Raw genomic sequence first — 18,538 nt, 5'->3', positions numbered from 1 at the left:
GAATGGGGTTATCACAGTCTATATATGGACACTGAAAGTTTCCGGCTGCATTCGTTCACATAAGAAATTGTGCGAAAAGCTATTAGGTTGCAGTGCGTCAATCGTTAAACAAGTGACTGTTACCTAAATTAAGTTATTAGTTGGCTTGTAAGTGGCAGATATCATACAGCGTGACATTCTGCAACTAGACGGCATTGTTGCATAATCAATGAAGACCAAGTGACGATCTGAATGTCATTTTCAGATGAAAGAATGATGTTGCTATCAGTTAACAATGATGGATATCTCCAAGTTGGTCGTTTGAAAAATATTATCCAACCGCCCCTCGCGATATCCCTTCTGATTAGTGGAAAGTAAGTTTCAAGAATGGAAAAACGAGGCAAGGAGGCTTGGTTCGACGCCCCAAGCAAACCTGTCAAAACGTTCCATTCTTTTGACAACGAGAATACACCATCCAGGGATAAAACTGACTTTAAGATGTCTAAGGACGAAGAAAACTCGGTTCTTTTTCTCGTTGGAAGTCGCATGGCAAGCACCGGTGCCCACGGGATCCCTAACATCCAGCGAGCCTCAAACCTATGGCGCCGACTCATCTGGGTACTGCTCTTCTGTGGTGGAGTCAGCGTGGTCGTTTGGCAGGTAACGACCCTTATCATCACCTTCTTCAGCTTTGGCGTCGATGTCAATATCGACTACGTCCGACAACGTGCCATTAAGTTTCCTGCAGTCACCGTCTGTAACCTCAACCCTGTGCCCATATCAAAGGCTGGTTATGTCTTGAATCTAGCGTCGGACAACCCAAACTCGACATCTATGTTCAGAGGCCTTCTACCACATAACAACTCTGCATCAGAGTCTACGGTGATTTCTTTTTCATTACTTTTTCACTTTGATATATTCATTTTTCAGATTAAAAAGATGATTTCTTATTCCATCCCAAATTATTTAGAAAACAGTTAACTCTGGTCAACTTTAGGTAATCTATCACACTCTCTGCACAATTTCTATTATTGATCTATTTATGCTAAATTAAGTAGGTATTATTGTGAGGTGTAAGATATATGTTAACTTACACCCGGAATCACTGTACATGTACACTTAATGCAGCATAATAACCCCTGAGTTCTTGTTCTCTTATTGTGTCGAAGTAGACTTTACGGGTTGTATGATATTGTCTTTTTGTCTTCTTGTCCTCATCAAGTCTACTTGAAGACATGGGTGATCTTGCCCTCCAGTCTACCCGTATTATCATTCTGAACAATATCATCATCTTAACTTGCCTCTAAGTTTCCTTACAGTGTGATGTATTTCAATGAAGTGTTGATGTTGCTGCTCCAGTTGGTACGTGTGATTTTTCATGTGTTTTTTATATACTAAGTCGTTCCACTGTGATAAAATCTATTATTTTTTTATGGGTGTGTCTTTATCAACCTGGGTAAGTATTACACCTTTCTACACTGAATGTAATACATTCTCCTTTTCAATTTGAAAAATTGGTATTGCTTTCGTTGTCCTTTCTTCAACTATATATCTAAACATACTATTACGCAAACAAGTCATATTTCTCTAGGAAATGAAACTTTCTAGTAACATAACTCCTATAGTAATGAAAAGACACCGGTTATGATCCCCCATATTTTCAGAATATTTTATTAATGTTGGTAAAAAGCAACACTCTAAAAAACAAATCAGTCAAAAATGACTGGTTAATAGGGTCAGCTGGGAGCAACTGTTATTCTAGTCATATTTTACTAGAATAGAGTTATTTCTGACTAGAATATATGTCAGAAATGTGACTATCAGTGATTGCCATATCAGTTGCTCCCAGCTGACTACTGGTCTAGTCAATTTGACTGATCTGTTTTAAGAGTGATTATAGTAACAATAATGAATTATAATGGAAAAAAAAACATTGTTACCTAAAGGTAGCTTTCAATAACAATTACAAAAAAATGTTAGTGTGCTTTAAATGAATGTTGATAGTCTGTATTTTGGCAAAACTGACGGTAGTTTTTATATATTTTTCCTTTGGATGCTTTAATTATCGATTTTCTGCGATAGTAAAGTCAATGTGAACGATGATTACTACGTGGGATTAAAATCGAATAATCCCCTTTTCAAGCACGCCTAATAAGTTCTCTGCGTAAAATTGATTTTAGCTTGGAGCGATAATGAGCCCTGTTGTTACCCTATGGCATAATTAAAATTTGGGCATTGGTCATGAAATTGATGTTAAATCCAAAGTAACATGACCATATTAAATAACTTAACCATTTTGATGGGACAAAAATTATGTAAGAAAATTATCATAAAGAAATCGTAATCTTAACTTTACTCAATATTCGATGATAATACATCACCATTTAATTTTTGTAATGAAGGGCAATATTTCAACAGTTTCGAGCTACTTCTCAAACCATTACGTTCAATTCGAACTTTAGATTAATCTTAATTAAGGATTACTAATATACTGCAATTGGAAATATTATATATATATATATATATATATATATATATATATATATATATATATATATATATATATATATATATAGAAATAGTCTGCTTCGGCATAAGGAATAAAACTAATCACAAAAGGTTTAGTAAATGCCGTAGAAATAAAATCGTAGATTTTAAAAGGAGCATAGCTCTCAAAAATGAAAGGTAAAGTCACACTCTTCGTCAGTGCCCATGATGTGACAAAAAAAGAGAATTCAAAATCCGTTTCTGAAACAGTCGTGAAAAACACGTCTGTTCAATATATATATATATATATAGTCTGCTTCGGCATATGGAATAAAATAATCACAAATAGTTCAGAAAATGTCGTAGAAATATATGTATATATATATATATATAAATAGTTTCAGGAAATCTTCCAGTCTCCGTGACCATGATGAAGGCTTGAAAAACCTATTATGTTGACTTGGTATTGTTGCAAAAATTGATTAATTCATAAACATAACATAACAAAATTACTTTCAGACAAAATAACAGTAGGCCTATAGTTCCGATTATTTTATTTGAAAATGTAGTGTTATGTTTTCAATTTTATGTATTTTTCATGAATTGTTCTAAACTGGATGTTGTAATTGTCCTCAAATCCATGCATGTGTCTTCATGTTAAAAGATATTCAGTGCAATTATTCCAACTAATCATTTTGATTAAAATGGTATTTAACTTTCAACACGTGCGATTCTAGACTAACAGTTTTTTGGGGGCTTGAGAAATTTTCGACGTTGGTTTATTCAATTTAATTAAAAATGGCCTATTGTAGGTAGCCTTAAACTGACCAAGCAGCTAGTTACCCCCCTCCCCTATAAAGCATATTTTTTATAGAAAAAAAAATGCTTGAGAATTGTTCATCTATAACATGCGCCAGGGCCTGATGGGTGTTATAGATGTAGATGAGGGCATTCAACGATAAGGGGGGGGGGGGGTAGGACTGGTTATCAGGGTCTGTGTTGTTACTCTCTCCAGAGCGATATTCTCAAATTTTAAAGACTTTGAACGTAAAAAGGGTATAAAAGAACATGGGAGGGGATCGAGTTTTAATGTCAATGACACGCTTGAAAATATTACGAGGTATTGTGGTGACCATGGATTTTTTTTAAGTGACACCTTGCATTTGGAGCACTTTATTAACTTCTTAATATATGTGCATCTTTTGTAACATCGTTAAATTACTGAATAGGATACTCAGCATGTATATAGTCTACAAAAGAATACGATCCAATGATGACTGCCCTGTATAACACAAAACTCTACACAATAGAGTATTGTAGAGAATAGAGTCAAATCATTCAATGCTTCTGTCATGGGGCGGGGAGGGGGCAGGGGTGATTGCCATGAAAATCGATTTGCCCTGCCCAATGATTTTTGACAAAATAAAAAAATTATGAATCCATCGCAAAAATATGTTTGAAAAAAAAACTTCTGAAAGCGCTATAAAACCATCAAACCTGGCATTAAAAATACTTAAACATATAATTTTGTATTTTTTTTGGTATGCTTCACGTGCAAAATTTTGCATTATAATTTTGCGAAAATTTTGAAAATGAATTGACACTCCTGACTCTTAAATATTTTGAATAAGTTTAGCCTCCATCAGGGAGTATAGCGAAAGAGCCATTTTCTTTTAAAAAAATTTCCTGAGGAATGACAAAACACGGACAGGTTTAGAGTTGAAACTTCAATTTTATGGCATTAGTATTGTTATGCTCGTGGTGGGTGACATATATATATATATAGGGAAGTTAATTTGAAAAAAAGGGTTGTAAGGCAGGCTTCTATATTGCAGGAGATAATTGACTTCCTATATATAACACTTTCAGAGATCATTAATGTATTCTGCATTTAGATCTTATTTTGCGAGGGAGTGTTTAGCGACCGAGCGAGAAAATTTTCGAATTTGAATAGTAAAAGCAGTGATTTTAGAGCACATGACGACATGAATGGTATACTGCATTAATCAATACATGTATACGCATATAGGGCCTACATATATTCATTGTGATCAATTTTGTTTTCTTGGTTTGTTTTTGTTGGGGGGGGGGGCTCCCCTAAAACCGCGCATGACTTTCATCCCTTGGCACTGGTCACAGTAATAGCTTTGTTTGTAATGGACGATTTGGCGTCATCGTTATTTCCATTAATTGCTGTGTGCAGCCGTGACTTGAACGGTATTATTAACGGTTGTGTCTAAAATGGCATGACCCTGGGACACATTAAATAATGAAAGATCGAGCTCTCGATCTACCAACCATCAACGACACACATATATGTTTAATGAAATAATGAAGATGATTAAACACAGCTCCGGACTCTTCAAACATAATTACTATCAATGAGGGGGTGAGCCATCGATCCCCCGTCAGGGCAATTAAAACTTCCGTTCGATTATACCTATACAACGGGTTACTACTGGGCCAACGATTACAACACGGGAGGGATTATTTTGCTTTTAGTTGCCATGGGAACCTGACGCTATAGACAAATCCTGGTACAGATATATGACATCATAATATGGTGATCTTATTCTTTTGACACACACGTATCATGTAGATTTACCCCCCCCCCCACACCCACACACAGTCATACACACCCAATCTCACCCACACCCCAAAACCCTAAAAATAAACGAATAAACGAATCGATAAATAAACTAATAAATAATAAGTAATAATAATAAATGAAAATTGTTGAAATTAAGAATGAAATAACCCCCTTTGGTAACACTCTGTTGAATATACATTATATATGGACAAAATAGACCTACACATGTCGACCTCACATAAATATCTTTTCTTGCAACGTTTCACAAAGGTGTATAATTCGGACGGGAGTTAGCTGAGCTGTTTGTATTTTTGAAATACAAGATTCACCAAGTTAAGTAACACATGTACATGCATCCACCGGCAATCAATAATTCACCCCCATCTCTATACCCGCCCCATCCACCACCAACCCTGATAGATGACTGAGACAATGCTCTGAAACGTACCATCGAAATTATATATGTAGATTTTGAAATATTGCGAGGTTTTTGTCTCGCCTGCATAGCAGAACGAGACTATAGGCGCCGCATGTCCGACGGCGACGGCGGCGGCGTCGTCAAAATTGAAATCTTAACCAAGGTTAAGTTTTTGAAATGTCATCATAACTTAGAAAGTGCTTGGACCTAGTTCATAAAACTTTAACATGAGAGTAATTAAGTAATACTACATCCTGCCTGAGTTTCAGGTCACATGACCAAGGACAAAGGTCATTTAAAGGTCAATAAACTGTGGGCTTGTTGGGAATACGAGTTGAATTGGCATCAGAAAGTGTATGGAATTAGCCAATGAAACATCGACATAAGGGTAATCAAGTATGAATGATTGTTTTGCACAGTCTTAGGTCACTGCCAGAGACGTTTCACTTGTTTTTGATACGTAACCACATGCTAACGAAACCTTTGACGTCATTGAAAATGAAAAATTTAAAGGTTAATGAATTAGCGTCATCAACGTGTTATTAATGTATATAGACTTAAATGGAAATGATTTTGCGGTTTACATTGTTGTACAGATATCACTAGTACACTTACAGAACCCTCTTCTGTAGCAGTGCGTTCAAACTATCGCATTTTCATGATTTATTTTTATTCTAGTCAACCTAATACTAGGATAAAATTTACTATTGATAACATATCCATTATTCTGTATCTGTCATGTGATCAATTATAGTTATACTGCTCTTTTAATATTTTGAAGGTCCATGGTTTCACCGATCCCGGTATCCATGCAGTTCCGCTGCATTTAACATCCAGAAATATATGCTAAATTCCATACTCTTATGGTGTTATATACATTAACTGTTGAAAGCAATTCAAGATAATCATGATAAATGGCCAAACGACCTCATGTTTTTGATGGGTCTTTTTATGAGTGACAACCAGAGTTATTTGCAAATGATTGAACAAAGGTCATGAATTAAAAATATTGTGTAAGATGATGTTTGAATGTGTATATTTATATTTTGTATCTTTCTTTCTTTGCAGGGATACCAAGACTGGGGGAACGTAAACTTTGATGAGTTAGACACCCGTGTTAGCAACTTGCAGGTCGCCCAGGGCATCATTGGTAGCACGGCGTATGAGAACCGGAGTGAAACCGGGCATGACCTCGATGACATGCTTCTTGATTGCGACTTCGAGAACTATCCATGTACACCGGGGTAAGAATCAATACACTGTATTTTTTTTTATTTAGCCCGGCATCGACATTTTCCACTTCAAATAAGTGTTAACACAACAATTTTGTCAAAATTTAGAAGAAAGTTATGTCCTAGTAAAATCAACACAAATTGATGGAAAATTGAAGGAACGGAGCAAGGGGTGCATAAGACATGTAAGAGAGGCATAATATGTGAGGGGGTATATAGGTAAACCACTCTACATGATGTAGCAGACAAAATGAATAAAACATCAAAGTTGTTGCTTATTTATTAAACATGCCAATTACACAAAATACTAGAACATTTTTTTTGTCTAGGTCGGCAACTATGATTATATGAACCCAATTTGACGAAGATTGAGCCGGTACATTATTTTAATCATTCAGTTTGCAGTAGCATAATTATATCAAGTCTCAAGGATGTGTTTTCAATATCTCTCCAACCTTTAGAAGAGCATTTTTGTAATACGATTTTGTAGCTTGTTCCTTTCTTTTTTAAATGATACCTAAAATATCTGTGTTGATGGGTCTATCCCAGCCATGGCGTATATAGTTTCCTTCAGCAAGAAATTTATCCACATTGTGCTGCACTCAACCCAGGTGAGGTGAATGGGTACCTGGCAGGAATGTATTCTTTGAAATGCCGAGCGCTGGAAGCTAGCTGTTTGAGCTACAGCCGGGGTAATAATATCCAAGTCCTTCGGAAGCTCATAAGGCGGTGCTGCACCATCCCGAGTTTGCTCAATCTCGAGATTTTAGCCCGATCGGTGCTCTTCGCGATTAATCTCGAGATTCAAGAAACCCCGTCTCCACCATCGCAAGAAGAGCGATTCCTGCTGGAGCGAGGCAACAGGCCCAATATTCCGAGCATGCGCACTTTCGGATCTTGGAGTTTCAACGGCGCGCGCTTTTGAATAACTTCCCGCGATATGCATGTGTTATGCGCTATACGATAACTGATTATTATTATTATTATTGATTTGCAGCAACTTTTCACACTTCTATAACTACCTGTACGGAAATTGCTTCACCTTTAACTCCGGAGAATTCGAGAAGCTTCTCACAGTGTCAAAAGTAGGACCATTATATGGTAAGAAATTCTGAAGTAAGTCATGACTCTTAATAGCTTAAGTGATGATCTCCATTATTCTTTTGAATATCACATTTTATTTTCATGGACGAGCAAGGAGCATCAAGGGTTTCAAGTTCGAAGTATATTTTATTTCAACTCAACACCGAAGCAAGATGACCATTTATTATCCAGTATAAACGAGCAGGGTCCCGTATATTAACACAAATGTTAGCGATTAATCGCTTATTTGAAAGAACAACTCTGATTGGTTCCGAGTCAGTTTACTGAGCAAAATGTGCATGCAACGATGATCTTGATAGGCCAATGCATTTATAGCGATTAATCGCTAACCTTTGTGTTACGGGACCCTGATGAGAATGAATATGTAGTGTAAGCGAGAAAAATAGATTTGTATATTTTGTTATCTTTGTTAAAGCTTTGAAAGAGCATACATGGGGGTATAGGAGTATGCGATGTGTTTGGGTATGGACGTTTTTGTGTTATTAAAAAAATTGAGGGTGAATTGAGACGGAAATGTGACTGATTGGTAATTAAAGAATGTATTTCACAATTTTCAACAAAATATTGATATAAGACAACAAGATGAAGTAGGTGTCTTTGTTTGGGTCGATACGTTTGGAAGTATATTGGTACATAAGTGTGAGAGTGGGTGTGTGTGATTTATTGTGTGTGGAAGGAAGATGCGTTCTCGTATGTGAAGGTTTGTGTGAGTGAGAGAGGTTATGTTCGAAATTTACCAGCTTTGGACATTTGTAAATTGACTTATCCAGTTCAAGTGGTTTGGGTTATTAACAATCATATAACCAATTATCGCAATGATAATTTTCACAATAGGCAAATATCATTAATCTTCAGGAAGTCATATGGTTTGTTGTATCCGCACATTCTGCCCCTTTAAACGAAGGAAGTTTAATCAATGTGATGAATTTTCTGTATTTTTTTCTTTCTTTGAGCCTGATGTTGCTATCATAAATGATGAAAAGTGGTCCATGACTGCCACATAACCATAATTAAATAATTTTTTCATTTAATTTATTTTCCATTTCCAACAATCATTTACAATAAGTTTTGTTACATACATCTTGATATAACTATAATCAATAAAACAAGGAAACTTATTATGTATAATAATCAAGATAACCATGTATCAGGTCGGAAACGGAGGAAGCTGCTAAAGAAATAATGTGACAATGGTAATTACTAGTAGATGGAATGGGCAGTCAACCCAAACCAGTCATAACCAGGGGCCGAAGCCACTTGCTCCTTAGCCTCTTGTCGAGGCTCTGGCGGCTGCTTCCCGAGCGAAGCGAGGGATTTCCTAATACGCGAAGCCATGTTCGCTCGGAAAGCAGCCGACAGGGCCTCGACAAGAGGCTACTTGCTCCTGGAACTGAAACAGGGTTTCCCCCTTCACAGCCCGTACGGATGCAAGCTGGGGTTGTCATCCCCAAAGGGAGCCTGGTCAGCTAGGAGCGAAGGTAGACAAGCTAGTAACCTTAACTTCTAACCCCCCTTTTGATGACTTCTAACCCCCCTTTTGATGACTTCTAACCTCCCCTTTCACTTCTAACCTCCTCTGTTAAGATGATTATGAATATAAACTTCACTTTAATTTCCATTTTTTGTAATATATAAAAGGTCTTTCTCTGGAGCTGTACATCCAGCAGAGTGAATACATATCGTCCCTACAGCCCTCGGCGGGTCTACGGCTTCTCGTACACGATCAGAACGAGATGCCCTTCCCCGAGGATCAGGGGATAAACTTGGCTCCAGGAGCCCATGCCTCTGTCGGGTTGTCAATGGTATGGTTTCCTAAACCGTTTTGTTTTTTTATATTTCTCCCATTTCACCCCATATTTTTGTCCATAAATAATTATAACATAGAATAAATGATGTAGGCCTATATATAAAAAATTGCCCTTTTGATTTTTATAATTTTCATTTGCACCTGTACATATCCCAAGGTGTGTTGATGCAAAATTGAAATCGATATTATATACTGTGCAAAATTACTATCATAGGAACAGCCATAATCCAAAATGACGTAATGGGAGTATTCTACTCATAAGCATTGCTTGTAGATTATTTAAATAGAACAATTACAATTCGAATAATGAACTTAGATTGCAATTTTCATTCAAATTTATTCTATATATATATATATATTACATATATACCAAATTAATGTCAATGCTTTAAATAGAAATCAACTCAAATGATAAGGAATCCTAAATTCTTTCTAATGCAACTTATATAAATTAACCCCTCTATGAATATTTTTTTTAAATATTTTAGGCTTACCTGGAAAGATTGGGTACACCTTACACAAATTGTTCTTCTGAATTCAAGCCTGGTAATATCTTCAAAGATAAATTCCGTCACCTTGATTATTCTAGATCGGTAAGTACGCACGTACGCAATATAGAAACACCGAAATAATAGAAATTTTGGCGCGATCATAAAAAAACAGGAGAGGAAGCTTTGTTGGTCCTTGCAATCTTGTCATGGCGTCTTGTGAAAGCGTGGACGACCTCTGCATCCTCATCGTCAACGCAAAGACATTGTCCAATCTGTATAGTCTTCTGGATCGAGAGGTCCAAATTGACTGTAGTTTTTGGTATTAAAATGTAACGAACCAGGGAATCCTTGATTTTAATTGGTTATTGAATGATGTTACCACATTAAGGGAGTGTTTCACACACACATTTGCTCTGAGCCAATCAGATGCAAGGATTTAAGAAGCTTATAACAAAAGTAGGTGAAATATACTGACTATTTATTTCATGAAATACTACCCTAATTTCATCCTTAATAACAGCGTTTGTATTATAAATAATAGTCAATCTGTGGCCATGATCACAATGCATTAGTAAATAATAGGGGCGTGGTAAAATTGGCCTGTAACACACACAAAAAAAATAGAATAATGAAACAAAATTAGAGAATGAATTAAAGGATGATTAAAGGTGATTGTATAGCGCAAAGCCAATTGAAATTGCTCTTTGTGCTTTACATACAGCTCATCACGATGAATTTATAAGTTGTCTTTTATTTTTAACATATTGGTAAAGTGATTACTGAGCTGATAACACTCAGGTGACGCCAAAACAAATAATTATAATAATAATAATAATAACACTGTCATTACTATAAGGTCATTTTAATTCTTAACATAGTCTTTAAACGGCCCGTATAAGAGCTACATGATTCATTTTTAAACAGTGGATTTTTGACGAAAATGTGTGTTTCTTAATATTTTTCAATATGTTTCCATCTTTTCAAACAGGCATGCGAGAAAAATTGTTATTTTAGTGAAGTAATGAGAGTGTGCGGATGTGCCGATGTCAAGTACAATTATAATAATTCTGCTACACCTTGCGACTCGGACAAAGGTAAGACATAGGTTTTAACATTATAGAGACTTAAATTTACTCAATCAATCTGAAATATGGAAAGTTAACAAAGCCAAAATTCAGCATCTTTACATACCATTCACACTATCCATTTGTTAAGAAAAATAAGAGCCATTATCTACATATATATTTGGTTTTATTGATGACGCATTCTCAAGCATACGCTCAAATATATTTTATAAGCCTGCATTATCGGTGACAGCTATTGCTTGGTTAGCTCTCCATACTTGAGAATGATTTGTATTATTTCATCTCCAAGGGAAATAAGAACATTCTCTTGAAGTCGCTAAAAAATAAGGACATGTTGATGTTGGTTAATTTGTGTTGGGGTAAAACCTCAAGTCGTATAACGACTTCTTTGATTGGTAAAACAAGCGTTGAGATATAAATATATACACATTGATCTTGTCAAGCAATATTGGGTAATAAAAGGTTCCATGACACTTGCCCCGGCGACAATTGCTCCGCTATAAATTCCGCACTAATCGAATGACCAACTTCAACCCTGGGTTTCCTACCCTATAAACTTAACAAAACCCTATTGCAAAGATCCCCAATTCTACCTCTTTGACGAAATTAAGCCCGGAGCAACTGTCGCAGGAGCAAATGTCGTGCCACCAATGGAATTATGAAGAATACCATTTGAAATGAGAAACATGACATTTTAATCAGTAGATATTGCCGATGGTAAGAGCTGTTTTTCAAAGCCTCCAAAATAGACAGTCCCATACAGCTTCATCGGTTGTTGTTTTCTTCAACAAACACTAGCAACATTCAGTCTCTTAATTCAAACTCACGGGGACACTTTTATACATCGTTAGACCATTACATGTGAAAACGCTCAAACAAAATAAGTTGAAGAATAATTGCATGCCCAAAAAGGGGGGAAAATCGACGATCTTTAGACGTATAATTGCATATTGTCAAGGTAAGGAGATAACGGGCTTACATGGAACAGACACACCTCCAAAAACGGATTGTACAGGAGCTTTAATTTAGAGTGCCATCGACTTGATGAGATGGTGAGATATTTTATCTTGCCTAATCGACTTGATAGACTAATTAATTTACATTATCTTATAGCCTTATCATGTCGACATTGCGACATATTTCGTCTTGCCAAGTCGATTTAAAAGCCTTATTACGTCGACCTGGCGAGAAATTTTATCTTTCCATGTCGACTTACAAAAACTGTATATTGTCAATACCACGTCATGGACTTTGTCACGTTATCTTCCCAAAATGACTACTAAAAAGTTTTAATTCGACTAGGCAAGATAACGTATCTCGCCATGAAAACATGTCACATTTTTGTAAGTCGACACGGCAAGATAGTGATATCATCTAGTCGACATAACACTTTTTATAAGTCAACTTAGCAAGATAACGTATCTTACCATCTCGTCAAGTCTGGGGTCAAGTCCATGACACTTTAAAGCTTTCATAGTACTGAACATTCTGATGATATGTCTTAGAAAATAAATTTTTATCATAGATCGCGCTGGAGTTGATTTTATTGGTAATTCTTCAGCATTAGATACCACCATGATGTTGGGAAAGTGGTTATAAAGTTAATGCATTGCGCTTTCTCTTTTCTTCTACTTTGTGCTTTCCCTCAAAAGCGGTATGTGTGTCTGAGGTCGAGGAAAATTACACAAGCGGTATGCTTGCGTGTGGCTGCACAATGCCTTGTAGGTAAGTGCTTAGCAATGTTTGTCGCCATATACCATTTTTCTTCAGATTCTTTGCACATTTTAATATCCAATTATTTTCATTTAGAAATATCAATACAAAGTTCATGGGACTGTTTATTTAATTTCGTTTTACACAAAATATATTCCTCGTAGCTTGAAATGGGCCGACCGGTGGAGAGTCGGCGCATAAGACGCAATCTGAATGAATCATTTTCATGAGGACGGATTTAAAAGCGTATTTTAGCATCCACTTGGCAGACGCTTTCTACAACGTTCAAAATCTACCGATAATACCCGTCAAATCGCAATGGACAAATGAGAGGTTATTGTCGAAAGTTGGTGGACCTGGGGAGCGTTTCATCAACATTTTTGTCCGACATGTTGTCAGATCTGACATCTTTCCTTGATTTTGATTGGCTGATAAGCAATGTTACCATGGTAACTGTCGGATAAAACAGGTTTTGTCGGATAAAACGTCTGACAAGTCCTTTCATGAAACGATCCCCGGGACAGCGCATCGTCTTCAGATTCGGACCGGACTAAAACAACTGACTTTCGACAACGGCTGCTTCGTTCTTAAGGGCTCTGCGTTATAGAAAGCGTCTGCAAAGTGATTGCTAAAATGCCGTAATAACTATTTTCCATGTTATGTTACATTCTAAGGAATATATTTATCTTTTCATGAAGGGTTTAATTTATTTGACATGAAAATAAGATCACATGAATTTGTGTCCTACTAAAAGAACATGACCACACCATACATTCATATTAAATGTGCGTCCCAAAAGTCGAAAGCTCAATTTCAATACAGCATGGGAGAACATAGGAACCATCATGTTGTTGGTTTCAAGACCTCATAATAAAGACAGTGACCTTGATGAAAAAGTCAAATGAGATATACAGAGGGGTTTAAGAGAAGAAAGAAGCTGGAGACGAGGACAAGACAGTGTCGTGTTTGGGTATAGTAACCATATGTATTTGTATTGTGTATATAATGATTGCCCCCCAAAATTGAATAAATTATTTTCCAGACAGCACATCTATGAGATCACAGTATCAGAAGCTTCTTGGCCAAACATCGGGTACGCGGTGAGTAGGTTCACGATTCAAATCTATTTTGTTGTTGTTCTATGACTCTTCGCTCACCACCATTGAATCCTTACGGAATTGAGTATGATTTAGCTTCAAATCGAATCAAGCTGATTATGATTCAGATTTAATTATCTCATTACATGCATTTCTTTTTATAACTTCTTTAACAAACAACAAACAAATTATAACATTCATAAGTGATTGAGAAATTGAAAACACAAGGTGTTTTTTTTTTTCGATACCAAACTGGTCGTACCACCTCTGTAAATAATAACAATAAATATTATGAATAGAGAATCGTCATTTTACATAAGGGGGCGACAATGACAGATTTTATTGACTGCGACTTATATATATTAGGAGGGGTTAATCTGTTTGATAGGAGTAAGCTGAAACGAAATTTTATTTACTTGAATTTCAAGTGTAATTTCTGACCTTTATTAAGTTTATTGAACGATGTCACAGGTGTACTAGTAATCATTTTATTATTATTGTGTTTTTTTTTCACCTGTGTTTTTAGGAAACTGTTGAAAGGAACATTGAAGGTGTATCAGATGATTTGATGGAGAGAGTTCATGACGAGGGTGCCGAAACTTTTATAAGGTTAGTACATGCATTTATTAGGGGAGAATTATTGATGATGAATATATGCACTGCTGTAAATATTATTTCTTTGTACAAAACCATTTATAATACCGACTTGGCAATGCACAGTCCTTTAAAATATGTCAAATCCTGGTTGGCTCGGCAAGCACAAACTGATAATGATACACCATGTTGCGACTAATCGCAAGAACGGAAAACTACTGAATATTCTTACTCTAGAATAAAGAAATGATGTTTGCAACTCTGCAACCTTATACTTTTAGTATGTATCAAGTCACTGATGTTTATTTGATACTTTACTAATTGTAATTATTAAAATTGATTATGAAAATGAAAATGAATTACATAATGCTGAAACGTCAAACTACGAAAGAGATTGATTTTTAAAGCCTTTCTGAACATTACCTGTGATTATGACTGTCTTATTATAAGCGGCAAATCGTTTCAGTATTTTAAAGCTGACACAGCAAAAGTTGTATCAACGGCTAATGTACGAGTTAATGAGTATATGAGACGAAGAGGGTCACCGGCGGACCCAAGTGCTCTAGATGGTGTATACAGAGTCAAACAGCTTATGGACTCTGAGCCTGTCTATTAAGTGATATATTCCCGTAAACACTAACACAGCATGCCATAATCTTATAATCTTTTCATTTCAGTAACAACGTTCTGAAAGTAACCATATTCTACGAGAGTCTCCAGTATGAATACATTTATCAGACAGCAGCATATGGTGTAAGTATATGCATCATTATGAAGATTCCAAAGGTACACTTTTCCCATTTCAAGGCAAAGCAGATTTTATTCAATAGTTTGAACAGGTGTTTGTGGAAAGAGTACGTGGTGTACTTATATATTTTCCTCTAAAACTTTTGCGAAATATCAAGCTTTAGACGTAATAGCTTAATTTTCATAAAAAAGTGTGGATGAAGCACAAGTTCATTTCATATAGCTATGAACCCTTAGATGTACATAGTTTTTATTCTATTAATTACAGACCAAATTTATGTGTGGCAGAGCGCATGCATTCCATTATCATATATTGTAGACTGTGTGAGCCCTTTCCTATATTATCAAACTAAACATATCAAAAGGCAGATGCTAGAAAAATTCGTCTTTCTAGCTGTCGATCTCGTAATGTAGTGAACGTAGAATCAATAGATTTGTTATTTACAGTATCTGAAAATTTCTTCTGATAATTTGTCCCTCTCCAGATATACTCCCTGATCAGCGATCTCGGTGGCCAGATCGGTCTCTGGATAGGAGTCTCTATCCTCACCATCTTCGAGTTCATCGAGCTCGTATACGACCTCATTAAGCTCATCTGTCTCAGAGTGACGGATCCGCACATGAAGAAGAAGAGCTCACAAAATAACTCGAAACAAAATAACGTCATGTCCCTTGAAGGGCGGACAAATAGCCTCTTTGGGGATCGCTGACGGCACAGGGATCCCTGGGTATCTTTTAACTCTTTGCCGATTCATCGGTTTGCTAATAGTAACTCATCGCCATCATCATGTGTTGAACTACCTTATGGATGCAGAATCCTGAAGCAAGCGAACGGAGCTGAAATCCTGAAAGAACAGTAATCGCATGACAGAATTCAATTGCAACAAATATTGACGCAATTATGACATTGTGAAGGACTGTGCGAGTGACATCATAATGTGTACATCAAAATAATGAATGGTTATTTTTTTTAAACAACCAAATGAGGAACGACAGTACAGAATAAACTATGCCTTATATACAGACAGTCTTTCTTGACGCATAATTTTAAATTATGGAATCGTCGACCAACGAATGTCCACCCTAGCTGTGGCTTCGACTATGGCGTACAGTGTAATTGTCAACTGGTCTTTTTTTAATGTATATGGGCTGAATTTCTTGAACATTAATGAAAATTATTCATAATTCTGTTCAGATTTAGCATGAAAATATAAGTAAAATATTTTTGCTTAAATAAGCTGCGCTGGGTGTAAGTGTCTGCGTCTTGGAGTCAACAACTGGATGTGGTGACGAAGATGAATTTGTACACAGCAAAAACTGCGGTGTTAACCGGTGTACATAGAGGACCACACCAGTTATTTTACACCGGTGTTAAATTGACAGTGTTAGTTTTAGCACCTATAGGTGTTATTGCAACACCTTTGGTTGTTACATGTACACTCTTTGGTGTTATATTCAATCTCTAGGGTGTAATTTTAACACCAGAGGGTGTGGTCCTCTATTAACACCCACTGGTGTCAGTTTTAACACCACAGTTTTTACAGTGTATGGTCAGCTCATCGATGCGCTAATATTCTTCAATGTAACTTTTTTTTTAAATTCACAGGCATGTGATTTCATTATACCATGACAATTTTACAATATTCTGCTAGTTTGTTCTGTCTTTGGTTTTTCGTAATAATATAGTTTCGTAATAGTTCAATAATTATTTTTAGAACATTATTTATATTCTATCTTTCGGCAGGGTTTCTTTCAGCTGTTCATTAAAAAAACAGTATACTTAATTCGAGCTATGTTACATGATTTACTTAATTCCAACTTTAAGAATACATTGTTGAGTGTGCAGAAGGTATCCATGTACGTACGATTATCTGGTGATCTGTTGCAATAGGGTATTTAAAATTTCGAATATAATTTTGATGTGGTTTCCACGGTACAACTTTAAACAGCAATCTTTTGAAGGCAATTTATCGCATTTTTGTGCAAAAACGAAATGTTACGAAACGTTGTTCAAGATTCACCCCAAAATTGTTCATAAATAATTGTGTCAGATATATATTTTGCTCTTAAAGGAGTATGGATACTTTGCTCCGGCGACAATTGCTCAGATGTAAAATTATGCACGTTAAGCCAATTCCATAAAACCTAATCTCCAAAACGAAATAAACCCTAATGCTTACCTTTATATTATTCTGAACCAAAAACTCTATTACAATCCTAACCCTACGCCCTCTGAAATACTAAGACTGGAGCAAATGTCGCAGGAGCAAATGTCAGTCACCGATCAGATTGTCTTGGTCAATGAGACTGGACGCTTTAGCTATATGACGCCCTCTACATGACGTAGTGGTTATCACAAGAGAAGCTCACTAATAATGTATATTATACAAATATACCAGGCTTTGAGTAAATATAGCGGGAATTATTCATCCGAGGTTGGACTGGCATCACTATTTTTTTCCCGAGGGAAAAATAGTGATTATGCCAGTACAACCGAGGATGAATAATTCCCTCTTTACTTTCGAAATAAAGGCCTGGTATATTTGTTTTATATCCTACTTTAATAAGTTAGAGCAATAGATCTTTGACTTGTTTTATCAAATTTCTCCCTCTTTTTAATTGCTATAGGGGTGGGATAGATGATAATAATTATATTGGATGGCTTTCTTTCATAGAATACCAGAAATATTCCACTCGTTATGGCCGATATTCCACTCATCTTCGATTCTTTGAATATTTGCCCAAACTACATTACTTGGAATATTTCTGGTATTCCATTTTGAGCCATCCAATATGATATGAATATTGCTTAAGAATATGCGTATTTTTTGTTGATTGGCAACAAAATTGAATGTTGCAACTTGCCTTGACAATTGTCGTACATGTATTTTAACTTCTGAATATATGGAAGAAAAGGCTTTGCTATATATACATATATATTATTTATATAATATCAGTACTCTACGTTTCTTTTTAGAAAAATTGTAATTTCATACTCGAGTGTGTGAGTAAAGAAAAGTAAATTAATATTTAGAAGACAAAACCAATTATCATTGGAATGTTTGGAAATTCTTAGACTGACATAAATGATTACCTGATAACATAAATCCTCTTATGGACAACCAACTCCTGTTCATTTTTTTTTCTTTTTGATAGAAATTGAGAAATGAATTAATTATACTATTATTATTATC

At 35.8% G+C, this 18,538-nt stretch overlaps 1 protein-coding gene across 1 annotated transcript; it reads left to right on the top strand.

Annotated features, from left to right (window-relative positions):
• On the top strand, positions 1-17,188 carry LOC129262157 (amiloride-sensitive sodium channel subunit beta-like). Its single transcript, XM_054900211.2, has 11 exons — positions 1-861; positions 6,543-6,718; positions 7,704-7,807; positions 9,449-9,612; positions 10,106-10,210; positions 11,097-11,202; positions 12,846-12,918; positions 13,949-14,006; positions 14,530-14,612; positions 15,275-15,350; positions 15,830-17,188. The coding sequence occupies exons 1-11, from the start codon at positions 367-369 to the stop codon at positions 16,052-16,054; spliced, it is 1,665 nt and encodes a 554-aa protein (XP_054756186.2). The 5' UTR covers positions 1-366; the 3' UTR covers positions 16,055-17,188.
• Positions 17,189-18,538: the final 1,350 nt, after the last annotated feature.

This window comes from Lytechinus pictus, chromosome 5 (assembly GCF_037042905.1).
Source record: "Lytechinus pictus isolate F3 Inbred chromosome 5, Lp3.0, whole genome shotgun sequence".
Classification (NCBI taxonomy): Eukaryota; Metazoa; Echinodermata; class Echinoidea; order Temnopleuroida; family Toxopneustidae; genus Lytechinus; species Lytechinus pictus.
Note: the sequence above shows the minus strand (reverse complement) of the source record. Positions and strands in the feature narration are given on the sequence as shown.

Bases quoted from the DNA above. Each gene is read 5' to 3' on its own strand.
- LOC129262157 (XM_054900211.2), top strand. From the start codon at position 367: ATGGAAAAACGAGGCAAGGAGGCTTGGTTCGACGCCCCAAGCAAACCT. The intron at 11,203-12,845 runs GTAAGACATAGG...TTCCCTCAAAAG, and splicing joins ACCTTGCGACTCGGACAAAG to CGGTATGTGTGTCTGAGGTC. The intron at 14,613-15,274 runs GTTAGTACATGC...TTTTCATTTCAG, and splicing joins GGTGCCGAAACTTTTATAAG to TAACAACGTTCTGAAAGTAA.